This window comes from Ambystoma mexicanum, chromosome 2q (assembly GCF_040938575.1).
Source record: "Ambystoma mexicanum isolate Mex_15411 chromosome 2q, UKY_AmexF1_1, whole genome shotgun sequence".
NCBI classification, from domain to species: Eukaryota; Metazoa; Chordata; class Amphibia; order Caudata; family Ambystomatidae; genus Ambystoma; species Ambystoma mexicanum.
This window is the reverse complement of record NC_090924.1, coordinates 729,679,224-729,695,863: the sequence shown is the minus strand read 5'-3', so window position 1 is coordinate 729,695,863 and position 16,640 is coordinate 729,679,224. Positions and strand designations below refer to the sequence as shown.

Below are 16,640 nucleotides of genomic sequence, written 5' to 3'. Positions count from 1 at the left end.
AGTGTATTTTATGAAGGTTACCCTGTGAGACACCACTTTCCTGTCTTTTGACGAGATGAAATCGAGGCATTGCTCACCTGCAAATTCCATGGCAATACCCGGCACTCACATTGCTTGGTAGTGTGATAAGTGCAGGCTAGCTGTTACAGCCTTTAGAAAGAGTAGAGGTCATGTTTAATGTGGGATGATTGCATGCCAACCCAATTTGTTAGATTCACTGTTCACCGGTTGATTAGCACAACCTCCTCCGTAGTCATTCTGGTGCTCAGAGGCTCCTTCTGGCTCCTGTCGGCTCCTGTCATGCTCTAGTTTGTGCCAGGTGGTACCCAGTGTTTCCTTTGGCAGACACCTCTCTCTGCCAAGGGCACACTCCTTGCTGCTTCTTGGACAATCTTCTGCATGTGAAAGGCTAGCAGCATAACTTTGTGTAACCTAGATTCCGGATATCTTGCGCACAATCCCAGCTGTACATTGTACTGTATTTGTATTTTTTATTTATATTGCGCACCCTGCCCAGGGGCATCTGGGCGCATTTCTTACAAGGTTACAAGTTAAGTTACAGATTGACAGACTCAAGTTACAGATTCTTGAGATGAAGGTACATAATAGAAGGCAGCGGTAGTGGATGTAAATACAGAGCATATATTACAATAACAATTGACACATAGTAAATACACTTATGATGCACATGATTATTACGAGTAGCTTGGGCTGTCCACATGGCCGAGTCTTGTCAGTGCAGTCAATACCATAGCGTGACAGAAATGTACAATCAAGCTCGGGTGGTAGTAAGGTCTTGCTCTGTGAACCAGAATTTAGTATTGTTCTTAAATGCAGAGTAACAGACTTCATTTCTGAGCGTGTTTGGGAGTGTGTTCCAAAGCTTGGATGCAAAAACTGGGAAGCTGGACCCCCCCTGCATTTTGAAGTTTAAATCTGGGTATAGCAAGTGAATGAGCTTGTGCAGATCTAAAGGGTCGGGTAGCTGTGTGTGCAGTGAGGCGGTTGGCCAGGTATTCTGGTGCTTGCTTAGTTAGGCACTTGTGTGTAAGTGCAAGGGTTTTGTGAGATATTCTAAGTGCCACAGGGAGCCAATGGAGGTTCTGACTGGTGTCGGAGATGTGCTGTTTTCTAGGGATATTGAGGGCTGCTCTGATAGCATTATTCTGAGTTACTTGGAGCCTGTTGATGTTCTTTTGACTAGTCCCCAAATAAAGGGCATTGCAATAATCAATGTTGGCCATTACAAGAGTTCTTGCCAAAATGATGCAGTTAGGAGTGGTGATGAAAGGTCTGCAGGCTGTCTCAAGTTTACACGTGTATGCTAATGCTAAGACCACCGAGCTGATTTGTTTTGTCAGGGAGAGGGTAGAGTCAAGGTGGAAGCTGAGAGTTTTGGTATTGTTCGACACCTTGATGGTATTCCCATTGAGGACAAAAGCTTTGAAAGCCGGGTCCAGTTTATTTAGTCGAAGGAGAGATCCGAGGATAAGTAACTCAGTCCTATCGTCGTTTAGACATAGACCATGGGTAGCCATTCAGGCTTGGATGGCTGAGTAGATCTCATTGAGAACCTTTAAGTCTGTTGTGTAGTCACCAGTAATGGGAATGAGTATCTGGGTGTCGTCCGCATAATTAGTATAGGCGACACCCAGATAATTGAGAAGATCAAATAACGGTTTGGTAAACACATTGTATAGTGTAGGGCTGTGACAATTAATTATAATGTGTACTTGATCATTCGTTAAATTCTCGATAGCAATGTTTTCCTCTAGGACCTGTACAGTGCTCGGTTGCTCCAGAGCTAGGTTTGGGCTATAAAATATATAATACACATAATAATAATCACTCTGCTTCAGCTAAACTGAATCTCAACTACTTACTTCCGGTCTGAACCATTTCCCAACAACATATGGTTTGAAAACCCAGACGTACCATGGCAAAAAATGGGGCTACCTGGTTGTAAAATGGCAACAGCTGGCAAATCTTCTAAGGGCCTGGATTTACAATGCTAGTGTCTCACAAATCCTGCATTAGCAAAACTATTGACTTTGACAATGCTGTATTTGCTTATTTATTTAAATGCAGCTGTATTGTTTTACCCTTTAACAGTAGATAATAGGTTGTTTGTGTCCCCTCGCTGCTTTTAGCGGGTGAGGGGCATGGTGTGACTGCTCTCTCCATGCTTTGCTGTGTGTGTACAAGGAGGGATTCATGAAAATGGTTTGTTGTGGAATTTAGATGGCATATGAGGAGGGACACAGAGTTTGTGGTTGTTGTTTGGTTGTTTATCCACCCATAGACTGCCCATGGCCATGCCTATCACTATGGTCCCACTTCTGCCCCCTCTCTGCCCAAACACATTCTACTGGGATCTCTTTGAGCTAGCTTGTCAAGCCTGAACATCAATCTTTACACTCAAATTGCCTGACCATCTTATTTTATAGCAGTCTTCTGAGAGTTAATGGCTTAGTTGGAGCTGTAAACGCATTACTGGTGTATCACTTGAATCATAAACAGTGTGCAGGTCCTTCACTGAAGCCTTTCACAGGTCTACACAAAAGCCTTAGCGGGGGCATCCTAACTCCATTCACCTCCCCCCCACTGCACCCCCACCACCCAACCAACCCTTAGTCCAGCTGTCGTGTAGGCCGGCACCTCCCCCCTGCCCCTCACCCCGCTCCCCCCCCCACCCTTTCTCCCGTGCCGGCCTTCCCTCCTCCACATTCCCTGAGCAAGCAATAATAGGCAGACAAATTGTACGATTGGAAGTGTTAATGCCACAGCAGCTTTATTTTGCATAAAGTCTTGGAGTTATCTTACATACGATCCGTAATTCACCACACCACAGGTTCTTCTACTCCGTGTGAGGTTACCTAGGGTCGCCCCCCCCCCCTCTCCATCGGCGTCGTGCGGACGCCTCCGGGGTACCCCGGCCCTGTCTATCTTCTCTCTACCCCGTGTTCATCTGTCGTTGATTTCCACTTGCCCCCATCAATATCGTTTAGTTCTCCTCTTAACTTTGGTCCATTGACCCAAATGCAGCTCTGCCCGCCCCCTCCCCTCTCTGCGTCCCCAAGGTCCCCTTCTATCTACCGCAAGTCGCCCCTTGGCGCCGTGCGACTGGCAAATTCCTATACAGACACCACCGACAGTGTCCCAATGCATCTCATACATACACCGGGCCGGCCCCGACCTCCGGTGCCGACCCACCACTTTCTCCCTGCCTAAAAAGTCATCGTCCTGCGATGTCCATATGTACTAGTGTCCCATACTACTTTGACTCACAGTCCCACCTTCTTCTCTAGCACAGCCTCTACTCGAGACCCTCATCCCCAAATTCCTTCCCCCCCCGGAGGGCTTCCCCTTGTATACCTTTGTTGTATTTTTGAGCTTCGTTCTTTTGACCCCCCCCGCCCCTCTCCTTTGGGTTTGGAATGGTTTCCAAGACCCCTATCTCCCTCCCCTTTTTCCCAGGGCCTCCCCTGAGTCTAGTACTCCTGGGGCACCGTAAGATCTAATCTGTTGGCTGTGCATTCCCCTATGGGCCTGACAGGGCTTTGCTACAGGGATCGCAATGTAACTCCTCCAAGACTCTCTGCGGGCTGCCGGCAGCAGAGAGTTCCCCCATTCTTTCCTTCCCGCATCTCCTACCCTCCCCTGTTAATCTCCTGCTCAACCCCACCACCCCCCCATGCCCCTCCCCACCTCATTACCCGTGTCTCCACCTTGGCAACCCCTTAGGTGCAACCCACCTTCCTTAGCGCTTCTATCCATTCCAAGCACATCAGTGCTGTCCCCACATCCGAAAGGTGTGTTCTGTCGGATTCAAAGTACCCGGGTACCTTTAATGTTAGCAAAGGGTGTCTTACCCAGACCATTCCCCTGCTTTTCAAAAATCCCCCCATCCTCCCGTTGGTCTTCCGCCTCGATTCCTCTATCGCCCCGTGTCGTGCCGCCCCCCTCCATTCCATTCTGGGAATTATTTCCGACCACATGACTACGGCCGCCTTGAATTCCCTGCCAATTCTGGTAAACAGGGTCCTTAACAGAGCGGATAGGTCCTTTCGTCCTCTAGCGACCAGGTCGTTGCCCCCTACATGTATCAGCACGACATCCGGAAAACCATGCATGTGCGTGGTCGTTTCCAGGGTGTCCCACAACTGGTTGCAATGGAGGCCGGCCTTGCCCCACCACCGTATCTGTGTTTGCCGAAAACCTAGGTTACCATCCCTGTGTGCAATCCGTGCTCTTCCTGCCGCCCGTGTGACGAAGGAATGGCCCACGATCCACACCCGTGCCGCATCTGGGAGGAAACATTAACATCCGATTACCTGGTGTGTCCCTCCTCCTGTACCGCAGATACTCCCCCCACCCCGTGCCCCCCGTGTTTACAGGCGTACGTACACTTTGTATTTGTCGGAATCCCACTGGCCCAACCTCTTGACCACATCCTCATCCATACCTTCTCTACTGGCCGTGGTTGCCGCGCCTATGCGGAACGAATGCGTGGAATATCGTGCCGGATTCTCCCCGGTTCTTTCTAACTTGCTGGCCAGTACCCTCCGGAACTGGAACCGCGTGAGTGGTGTGCCGTTGGCGTGTGTGAACAAGTACCCTGGTCCCTCTCTCCTTATCCCCAGGTACCCTTCCATATTTTTTACCGGCAGTGTTTGTTCCCCCCCATTTGGGTTCTCTCCACTCGTCGTGCCTGCGTGTGCATTGTCCGCATTAGTCCCATCCAAAGCGTGCCCCACATTTGCATCGCGCCGTGGCATAACCGGGCCGCCCATCCTAGCCATGGCTGCCTGCCATCCCATAACCTCTGTAAGGGCTATGAATTCGGCCCAAGATTAGGCATCCATGCCCCTCCCGGTGGCTGATGGTTCCGGAACCTCTTGCCCTTGGATTCCCTCCTCTACTAGCACTAATTCAATGACGTCATGGGCCGGATTGGCCGTGCCAGCCTGGAACGACATGTCGATCTACGAGACAAATTGGTATGTGTCACATATTTGATGACGATCGTGTGTGATACTGCTCATAATACTCTGTAACTCATGCCTGTCCCCCCCCCTAACCACCCTACCCCATATCAGCACAAATAAATACGGCATCCCCAGCGTGAACACATCGCCATGTTGGCACCACCTCCCAAAAGACAAATTGTGTTAGTATAGGTCATGAGACATTAATTTACTTCACCCTCATAATGGCCACCCTCTGCAAACCAATGCACTTGACAAATTATTCACCATGTTAACCTAAGGCTATCCCTCTCACTGGGGCGAGCCTTCAGGTGAACCGCCAACACCTTCGCCTCGAACCTCGCGTTTGTACCAGCTGTGCTGTGTGCACTTTCTGTGCCAGTTTAACTGTGTGCATCTAACCTTGCACTTGCGTATAGGCACGTTATAAATGCCGTATCATATCATGCTTTCTTCCACGCTGTATGGTGGCGGTGCCCCATTGTAAATGACACCCTCTCCCTAACCCGTTCCTGTCAGGCTATCTCACTTTACCGTGCCCCGCCACCCCCATGCATTAAAGTAAACAGTCCCTAGCGAAACCCCTGCAGCCAGCTCGGTTGCTCCCCCCTCCCCCCTTTCCTTATCTCTGGCGCCAGCACAGCATCTGGCACCTGGGTTGGTCGGAATTCGCACCTGCGTTGCCCTTCCCCCATCTAACTCACCACCCTTTCTAAACTCGGCATGCGGCGATCTGCCAATTAGGTGCCATGAAAAGCACGAGTTCGACTGTTTTAGATGCTACGGCAGTGCGAAAGCTGCCCCCCGTTGTAGCTGTGTTTCTCCTCTTTTTCCCCCTTTTTTCCACTGTGATGCGGATGGGTGTGCACAACACATGGGCACCTCCACTGCAGCTCCCAGAAAGCAGCCCTCTCCCGCCCGAATCTCTCGCGAGATACAAACACGCCTGCCGTCCCCAGAAATACCTCCCTGAAATCAGCCCTGTCGTGCCCAACCCACTCATCAAAACAAAACCACTGTGAAAGGCCGCTCCCGGCGACATACCCGGCCAATGGCTAACTGACGGGGAGCAGCATGACAGAACTGATAATCCATAAATGCAAAAGAAAACACATGGAAAACGGTACAGCAGGGAAACAAAAGGGAAAGAGATACAAAGCAACATGGCAAACCACTCGTGCATATGCCAGTCACCAAACAGAATTCCTCATTAGAATCCCCGACACCCACAGAACAAGTGATGCCCCTCGCCCTCGCGGTTACCGCCGCATCCGCCAATACTGCCAAGCACCAGCGTGTATTTGTGTGACAAATGTGCTAATCGCAATTTTCGGGAACGCACCAGGGAAAACAAACAGCGCCCCGCGGTCTCGCTGCGAGCAACCAGCCCTCCCCAATGCCATCCCAATGCCGCGCCAACACTCCCCAGTGGCCCCGCGTTCCTCAAACCCAACACCATGGGCCTCATCCCACGTGCAACGAGGCCGACCGTACCCCATCCAAAGGGTTCACCCAAATGCGGAACGCCCCCAGCCGCCACCCAGGGCCGCCCACGCCCCATCGCTCGCTACCAGCACCCCCACGTGAACCAAAGACCTCGGTGGCCACGCACCCGCCTCGCTCGACCGCCCCCCCCCCCGCCATCCCGCGCCTTCACCCGTCCTCCCGAAATGGAACGGCAGCCACTCGCAGCCCGCGCACCCAACAGAGGGAAAAAGCCTGCAGGCCCCCCTCCGCGGGGCCAGAGCATGTGCTCCAGCCGAAGCCAAAAATTGTGTGTGCTTGTAGCCATGCCCCAACCCCCGTGCCCTGGCGATCCCTCCGCCACAAAACATGTCTACAAGCTTCAAGCCGCAATTGCCCCAATCACCCTGACCACCCTTCACCCCCGTGCGACCAGTCATTCCCAACTCGCAGCTGCTAGCACCCAGCGCTCGAACGGTGCCGGGGAAGCAGGTGCCAAACATACCCGCCCCAACTGACACGACATACACACGGTGCACACACAAAGCACTCCCGGCGCCCCTGTCCTCTCCGCAGGCCCCTTCCCCTCTTGCTGTAGCAATCCCCCAAGAAAGTAGGTACCACATTCATTGCCCCCTGGTTGCCACACTCCCGCCCCTGCCGAGATGCAATAGACGTGCATGCTCCCCCCACGGCCGCCAAAGCAACGGTACGCACAAGAACTGCCCCCCCCAACCCCGCCTCCTCTACCCAACCTGCGCCCCACTCGTGTCCCCTGTGGTCCCGAGGGAGGCCCCAGCCACTGTATCCCCCTTCACCTGCCTCACCGCGCGTCGTCGCCACGATGGCCGCGCGTCGGTCTGCATGGCCGCCAACCGTGACACCCCGCAGCACCACCGGCCCCCAGGCCCGTGGCCCCCCACCACACCCCCTATGGTTGCGCGGTGGCCCACGATTCCTAACGCTCAAGCCCCAAGCACATGCAAATGCCCCCCACGCGCTGCAACTGCATCGAAAAACCCTGTGGCAACTCTCTTCCCCCACCGCCCCCGCAGGCCCCACAACCCCCGCACTCCCGTGCATTCGCACGGTCCGCCGCGGCCTCCCCACCCCCCTCTGCTCCTATAGTCTCCGCCACGGGCCATGCTCTAAACCGACCATCCCTGCGCGGCCCCTGACTGCACCTCCCCCCGACATCAGCCCACACAAACTCCCCTTCCCGTAAACAATTGGCTAACTACAGCCAGTCCACCTCGTGCCGAGCCATTACTACATTTCTGTTCAACCGGGCCTAATGTAATGGTTTGAATTGTGATAAATTACCCGTAACCCGGACTTATCTAGGTGGCCTTTCTTTCTCTTACCTGTAACTTTTCCTCGTTTCCCCCGCTGGAACCGAACCACTGGAGCAGGAAATTCCGACACCAATGCTCAAACTCCTCCCCTAGAACTGCTGGAAGCGGGCACAGCAACCGATCCTGGAACACGAAACGGCGAGATTACACACCGGAACCACTGCAATTCTGATCCGAAAAAAAGCTTCTTCGTGGACCACACGTGGCGGGGGCAGGAAACCGGGGGAAGAGATCGTTCGTGAGACGATCCTACCCTTTTGTAGGGTCTTCCCCCCGGCTTCCTGCCCCCCCAACCAATCCCAGGTACCACAGCCACTTCCAGGGCGGACCCCTCCCCCTCCGCCCCCCCCACGTGGTCATGAGTTAGCCCCTCCTCCCGTGCCCCCGTGGGCCGCCAGGAAGACCAGGCACGGGGGGGGGGGGGGAGTCTCTGGCCCGGCAACCCCCACTAAGGGGCGGCGCCTGCCATGCCGCGTCCCGCATTCGCCGCCGAAACTGTTGGCATTGTCAGGGCTTGTTTTTGCTCATTATTATAGGGCAGTATCTCCCCAGAAAACTCGAATTGTCAGTTTGCCCCATTTTCACTGGAATATTGGGCAAACTGGCATTTCACCACGAAATTAAAAACGGGAAAGGCAAGCGGGTATATCTTTTTGAATTTTTTACCGAAACAGGCAGAAATATAACACAAGTGACACGCAGACTTAACTATGACTGGGCTAAAGCAGAGCAAGATCGTGGTGTTTTCATAGAGCACTTATTTTCAGTGTTTTCAATGCGAGGAATATTTTAGCCACATCTCTACATGACAGAAACTGGTTCGGTCAAGTGTGCGTGTAATGATATAAACATCGTACATTCGATACTTCTTACCTCAAAAAGATATCTCCCAGTGAAACGTTTACTTTACTAAATGGTCTAACGTGAATTCCAAAGTCCTCAGAGCATCTGGGACTTTCACACGGACGGAAGCGACCACGGTTCCGCCTCTTGTACTTTCCATTGGTTGGTTTTCCGTTTCCTCGTATTCTTTATTCTGATTGGTTGTGTCCATGACAGACAAGCAAGAAGCGAGTTCACCTGCGGATCGTGGCAGGGCTCAGGGACTCCACGTTAGCCTACACAGTCGTTTGAAATACCTGAATATTTTGTTTTCCTCGCAGCAGAAAGATAAGGATATTATAAATAGTAGACAGCTGCTGCGCTGACCAGCTAGTCTTTCACAGCCTTCTTAAAAAAAAGTCCCACGCAGACGGCTGGTATCGTTTTGCCATGGCTCAGGTAAGGTTCCTCTTCCAATTGTTGCAGGTTTCATGTTACGGTAGCTTCAGTAGAGCCGGTTCAACCGGGCTTTGATCACTGAGCATGAATGGATTTATTTGAGTTGTTGTGGTGAAGTCACATTTCTGAAAATATTCTGAAATGCCGCTTCTAATTAATTTTAAACTTCATGTTTAGGACTGGGACAACCGAGGGCTTACAAAGCTCTCGAGTGCACGGGATTACGTTTGCAAAACGTCTACTGTATGCTGAACAAACAATAGCCTTAGAACAGGTTCATGAGGCAGGGTCATTGTTCTCTTTTCAATGTCAAGTATTGAACGTGTTAGAAGTCACATGTGAACCATCAAAAGAAGGTGGAATGGTAATTCATATATGCGAAGAAAAATTGTTTTAAGAACACTCAAAATTCTAAAGTTAGTGCCACCGCATTTTCTTTCATGCGGACATTTGACAATAGCAAGGTGTTAATATATATAGTGGTACCCTTTCCCCCCAAAGCGCATAGTTATATAAACTCATACTTAATACTGACCCCAAGAAACTATTTTCAAGTTCTGGGCTTTCCTTTTGAAAATTATTGCAATGTGTTACTTTAGCCCGATTTGTAATAACACACCGAATGTAATAGATAACAAATGACGATCTAGAACTGTAATATGGTATCCCATGGGAGTGTAGAGACGGTCACGTTACGCCCATGATGGAGTGAGGCAACTCTGTCGCAGGGAATAAAAGGGGCATTCCCGCGCATGCGTTATAGAGCGCAGGCAGAGCCCGAACGGAGGAGGTCGCTCACACGTACCCACGTGCTGGACGAGCTGAGCTGGTGGACCGATTGATCAGCTCGGCAGCTGTGTCGGCACATGAGGGGAAAGTGAGACTGAGACACGCCCTGTAACGCCAGAAAGAAAGAGGTTACGGCTTCCCCGACAGGGAAGTGCATGTGCGCCTCTCAATTTTTGGGGCACTTGAGAGTGCGCACCTTCAAAAAAAATTGTTTTAAATATATAGTTTTATTTTATTTTCACTTTTACTCCTCACATGCAATGGGAGGTTTTGTGAGTTTTTCTTTGTCTTCTCCTGAATTTTTGAATATTTCGTACCTGCTGGTTGGTCTCGGAAGAGCCTCTTGAGCAGATCCCTTAGGCGGTCACACTGGGTTGCGGCCCTCTGTTCACTAGGGGGTGACAGTTCGCACAGTATGACGTCCCTGAGTGGGGTGCTGCGCCAGCATGGCGGATTACCAGGTGGCGGCCTCAGGGGCTCCGGCGGTCGTCCATGTATATTGTCAGCAAGGGGCAATGGCTCCCATGCCAGAATTTGATGTATATGGGGCGCCAGCGGTTCTGGGCCCCAGATGGAACTTGTGTTTGAAGCGCCTGGAGATGTACTTCGCAGCGGTTGGGGAGTAGATTGACCAGGTGAAGAAATCAACCCTTCTGTACGCTGCAGGACCGGCGGTATTGATATTTTTTGAGACATTGCGGCCTGTGGATGACTCTTACGGGGCAGCAAAGAACACTTTGAAAGACCATTTAATTCCATTGGTGAATGTGGATGAGAGATTTGTAATTTGCGCAGCCAAACCGGGACGATGAGTCGCTGGACTCCTTCCACGGCAGGCTGAGGCAGCTGGCGGCCACGTACTTGGAACAATGAGGAACAATGAGGAGGAGATGGTGCGCAACTAGTTGATTCAGGGGTGTGCCTCAGGAAAGATGCAGCGACGTGTCGTAAGGGAACCAGGGCTCACCCTGGTGCAGATTCTAGAATTGGTGCGATCCTATGAGCTAGCGGACACATGGGCTTCCCGAATGGGGGAGGCCATGAAGATGGTGAAGCTGGGGCGTTCAGCGTGGAATGGGCCCTAGAAGATACAGGGGACCAGAGATATCCTCAAGATTGTCAGCTTCGCATATGGGGTCTACGTGGAAGACATTCACGAGGTGTGCAGAGGTCCGAAGTGGTGGTTGTAGGCGTAGAAACATTGGTTGGGGAGCCAGTGAAACTACATAATGATGAATCCATCTGCAGGAGGGTCCCATTTCATCTGGTGGACAAGGAGCTAAAATGTCTGGTGGAGATGGACATCATTAAGACAGTAGAGGGGCCAACCCCGCGGGTGTCACTGATAGTGGTAGCCCGGAAGCTGAAACAGCTGGAGTCAGTTCGTATCTGTGTAGACATGCGTCTGCCAAACAAGGCTATCAAGCGGGAAAGGCACCTCACGCGCACACTGGATGACATCTTTGCAGAATTACAAGGAGCAAGGTTTTTCTCCAAACTGGACCGGATGGTGGGCTATCACTGGCTCTCGCCCTGCACAAGGACAAATGTGAATTCTTCAAGGAAAAGATTGAGTTTTTCTGGTTTGTGTTTCAGCAGGGAGGCGTGTTGTCGGATCTCAGAACAGTGAGAGATATTGAGGAGGCAAAAATACTGGAGTCCGTCACGGAGGTGAGAAGCTTCCTCTGTATGACAAAATACTGTGGGCATTTCATCCGGAATCTGGTGACGTCGTCCGAGCCACTGTGAAATTTGACAGTGTGTGCCTGGCAGTGGGGCTCACTGCAACAGAGTGCGTTTGAAGAGATCAAGACGGCCCTAACGGCTGACAGCACTATGGCATTTTTCAATCCAGTTGTAGCGTCAGGGATTGTAGTGGATGCAAGCCCTTTTGGACTTGGAGCAGTGCTGACCCAGCAGAACTCGAAGGGTGACGTGCAGCCTGTGGCGTTTGCGAGCAGAGCCTTGATCGATACTGAGCAGCGGTATTCCCAGATTGAACGGGAGGCTCTGGGGGTGCACGCATTTCAGGCTCTATGTGTTGGGGAGACCGGTGACTGTTGGGGAGAATTCTCATAAATGTCCGATTTCCCTTACCTAATGAGTCCCTCTGCAGCTTTGCTGGATTTCTAGGGTTTATTGTTTTCACCTGGTAAGAGTGTGAGCCTTTTTCCCACTCTTACATGTGTTTTGCTGTGTGTGTTTTTACCATTTGTGTAATCTTGGGCTCTGGAGCCTCACCTACTCCATGAGCATAATTTTTTTGTGTTACACAGTCCCTTCAGGGCAGTGACACACGGCTGTCTTTTAGACTTCCCACTGACTCCAATTTTCTGGGATTGACTACTGTCTCCCAGAAACATGTAAAGTTGCCAGTAACTTTATATTGTCTCTTTAAACTACAGACCCAGTACACCCCATTTTACATGGAGTATTGAAAAGGGTTATTCTTATCCCTTTTTGTCGGTTTCTCTTGGAGCACTGTTTCACTCCCTTTGAATCAAGACTTGGCTGGTGGCAGTGGTAACTACCCTATTTTTTATACAGCGGTTATTTTAAATAACCATGGTATTGTTTTAGGTTATTTTTATAAATCTGCTTGACCAAATATATTTCATTTCGGCTGTGGCGGGGTTTCATCGACATTTCTTTTTGTTAAAGTCTTTCTCGTGTTTTTCTCTGCACGCCAAACCAGGTTTGGTCCCTTTGTTCACCGTCTTTTTCGCGGGCTTCTGCACAGAAGCCCTCCTTAAGGTGCCTAAAAGTCTGGGTAGGCAGGATGTGAGGGAGGGGTCTTAGGACCCCTGCCATGGGTTCCCTTGGTAACCCAAGTCACACTCCTGTTTGATTGGCTGGGTGACTGTCCTTGTCAGGACAGCCTCCCTGCTGTGTGATTGACAGCCAGGCTGTGTGAATGGGGGAAAACTGCATAAAAAGCAGTTCTCTGGGACTGGAAAGCAGAGTCGCCCCTGGAACGAAAGAACCAACGAGGAGCTGATGGAAGAAGACTCCTACAACGACTGAACTGCCCGGTGAAGCCCTGCTGCAGGTCCGAATCTTCAGAATCCGACGATAGAGAAGATCCTCCAGGAATCTTCTTCCCTTGAGCTGGTGGGACCAACCAGTTTGCCCAAACTTCAAGCCAGGACCCCTCCTCTGGTCGAATTCGCTGTACAGAGCTACAGTGAGTCGGATAGCCAGGAAGGTCGGAACCTGCTTGGGTTTTAAGGAGCGCACCTTTTATTTGTTGATTCGTTCTGCTGCTGGTTTCTTCCCTGGGCAGTGCAGGACCCTCCAGTCTTCCTACTTCATGTCAGTCCGACAGTCGCTTCAGGAACCGTGAGCCTGCAGGAACTACCAGGAACGTCCGCCTCAGCTGCAGCTTCTTCTCCGTTTTAAGGTACTGTGCAAATCCGGTTTTTCGTTTAGCCGTGGTGAAAGTGTTTGAAATCATTCTCCAATCCGAGGACTTGTCCTTCTCTTCTCTTTGAACTAACTTTTCTGCCAACTTTTCCTGCTGAACTGTGTGATCTTGAGTAAAAGACTTTACTCATCGACTTTGGCCTTAAGCCTTTTCTACCTGATTCTATCACTGTAGTTCCTCTTGCTCAATTTCCCTGAATACTTACCTGTTGGTGTGGTTCAATTATTTTAACTTTGTCTTTCCCTCCCTTTTAAATTGCTGGAGTGCCATTTTTCTCCCACTTCATTTTGTGAGCTTAACTTGTCTGGAACTTATTGGGAGTGGTTTGGTGTATTAAGAGTGATTTTTTTTTTTAAAAACTGCTTTACGTTAGTGAAATGTTATATAACTGATGAGTAAATAAATGTATATTCTTTTACTTTGAAACCTTGAGTCAGTGTGTGTTTGAATCATAGTAATTGCTGTCCTTTGTGTAACTATTTGATATTGCTCACTTGCTCTTGAGATCAGTCTAGCTGCTCAGCCATTGCTACCACTTTACTGTATAGTACAGGCTTGTCCCAAAGGTGAATTTGTACTGTCACTTCTAGTCTTAATTGTGTGTGGTGTTCCCAAAGGGTACTGCATATAATTCTGCCTAACAGTGACCGACCATAAGCCGTTGTTACCAATCATGGCTGGATCGCCATCAAGGCCATCGGCTCGGATTGAGAGTTGGATACTTGCCTTGTTGGAATACGAGGTCTGTTTGGTTTATCGGGCAGGGGCAAACAATGACGCTGATTACCTGTCCAGACATCCAGGGAAGTCTGGAGCGGAGGCTGGGCATGGAGGGATGAAAGTCAAGGAATTTGTCAGGTTGGTGGTGGAGTCCAATACTCCGAACTCCATGTCCGTGCAACAGCTGGCAGATAGCTCAGCTGGAGGCTAATGTTTCTGCATACTCCGGGAGGCCATCAACAAAGGAGAGTGGAAGTGGGCTCTGATGGGGTCTGTCAAATGCACACAGGAAGCAAAGGCATCGCTGGAGCAGATGTGGAAAGTGAGGAACCCACTGTCATTTATGGAATCAGGGCTGCTGTTGAGAGGTCCGAGGATGGTTGCGCCGTCAGCGCTGGTTACTAAAGTGATAACACTGGCGCATCAGGGGCATCAATGTTCGGGCAAGACCAAGTCATGATTAAGTATGAAGGTGTAGTTCCCCAACTTCGAACTACTGGTGGGTGAGTTCATGAGGAACTGTGTGTGTTGTCAGGCTGCAGCCCTTGTGCGGCGAGAACCCCAAATCGAGTCGATGTCCAGGGGCACTGGACTGTGGGAGCTAGTGCACATGGACTTTAGTTCGATACGGAGGGACGTGCACTTCCTAGTGGCCATTGACGAATGGAGCAGATATCCAGAGGTGAAGTTTGTGGAATCAACATAATTTGAGAACATTGTACCAATGGTGGAGAAGGTTTTTGCATCGCACAGGTTCCCGGAAGAAGTGTGCACTGACAATGGCCCGCTGTTTCTCGGAGAGAGTTTTGCGAGCTTCTTGAAGGACTGCAGGTCAAGCACAGGAAGATATCTTCGTTGCGGCCCGGAGCGAATAGGGAGGCTGAGCGTTTCATGCGGACCCTGAACAAAGTGTTCAGGATCGCTCATGGCCAGGGGCAGTCCCTGCGTCGAGCGCTCTATCAGTTTCTAAGGGAATACAGGGCAACTCTGCACTGCTCCATGGGAGTTGCCCCTGCAGAAGCCCTGTTCAGAAGGGGCCCGCGTGGGTTTTTGCCGGGCAGTGAGGACAGAGCACAAGGAGTGACTGACGAGGAGAAGGTGGTCGAAGAGCAAAGGATGCACAATGAGAGGGAGAATATCAGGAGGAAACTGTGACCACTAGACATATCCCTGGGCGACACGGTGCTGGTCAGGAACTGGCACCCGGAAGGCAAGATCTCACTGCCCTATGACCCAAAGCTGCTGGATGTGGTTGGGGAGTAAAAGGGTCCATGGTTACTGCATCCGATGCAAGGACGACTGTGACCAGGAACTCTTGTTTTTCAAGAGGCCAAGTGGCAGAAATCCAGTCAAGCTAAACCCAGTGCGGAGTGAGGCCGACAATACTGGTCAAGCATGGAGCCAGTTAGAACTTACAGATCCTGCCCCACGGGTAGAAGAAGAGTCCAGGTAGGAGGTACCCCTAACTGGACTCCTGGTGCCGTCCGTCACGTTTGAAGGACTATGTGGTGGACGATTAACATGCTCATGTTGCACCGGGAGAAGCCAGAGACTGGTGTGGTGTGTTTTTGAGTTTAACTGCATTGCTGTTCTGTGTTGATAGTTTTAGTGTGCATGTTAGATTAATTGTTATGAAAAAGGAGGAATAGCCGCACCTGCTGGAGGGTGGCAACGGGGGAGCCGCGCACCTGCCTCAGAGCCAACCTTCGCGCCCTGCTGGGGGGCCGTCTCGTGGAGGACCCGAAGTGTCAGGCCCTGGGGCGGACAGGTCGGTCACACGGGCGCCAGCGGCCCGGGCTAGCCACGCCAAGCGTGGTGGGTTGGAGGGAGAGCCCGGGCACAACTTCGAGCGGTAGGGGTTTCGCCCGCAAAGCCGCCACCGGACTGGCGACGCAGGGGGTCGGCACCCCGTGGAGCATGCGTTCCGAGCTGTTGGAGAAACGTGCTCAGTGGAGCAGGGGCCGCGTCGTGGCTTGCGGTAGACACACCCGCGCTGAGGCTAACTAAAGCCACCCGACCGTTTCCGCTCTGATCTGACCACTGGGGAAGCTGCCGGGCTGATCGGCCTTCGCTCTGCTTGGAGGGGAGAGCCGCCCATGCGGGGGCGGGGGCCCTCCCCGAAGACGGGGGTATACCCTCGACACGGTCCCGAGGCGGGTGGAAGCGAATTGCTTGAAACAGCCGAGGCTGGTCAAGCAGTCCAACCCTAGACGGACCAAGTGCGCCAAATAGAGTGCTCGGAAAAGAGCGTCCCCCAGCAGGCCAGTCTCTGCTGGGGCGCTGCGCGTGGGGCACGGCCCCCTGGCCGTGCCGGGCCTGGCGAGGTGCAGTCGTTTCGCCACGGAGCCCGGGTCGGGCTGCGAGCAGCGACAATACCCTGGAGGACGCTGTCTCTAGTAATCAGCAGGAAGGTGACTGAGCTCTCTTGCAATGTGCGCATCCGGAGCGACAAAGGGGAATCTCTCGGCAAAAGCGTCCGGGCTCCTTATAGACGCAACTTGAGACGAATTTCAAATTGGCGCCCATCCGAACTGGTAGGGCCACGCATCCCAATGGGCCTGCACGGGAAGTGCCTGTGGGGCCCCAAGCCCACCTGGCAAAGGACCTTAGGGCCGACAG

At 51.7% G+C, this 16,640-nt stretch overlaps 1 protein-coding gene across 1 annotated transcript in view; it reads left to right on the top strand.

Moving 5' to 3' along the window:
• The first annotated feature begins 8,859 nt into the window (after positions 1-8,859).
• CNPY1 (canopy FGF signaling regulator 1) overlaps positions 8,860-16,640 on the top strand; it is a 514,332-nt gene continuing 506,551 nt past the window's right edge. The window contains exon 1 of the mRNA XM_069647946.1: positions 8,860-9,088. Within this exon, the coding sequence (XP_069504047.1) occupies positions 9,080-9,088 (9 nt within the window). The 5' untranslated portion in view covers positions 8,860-9,079. The remainder of the gene's footprint in view (positions 9,089-16,640) is intronic.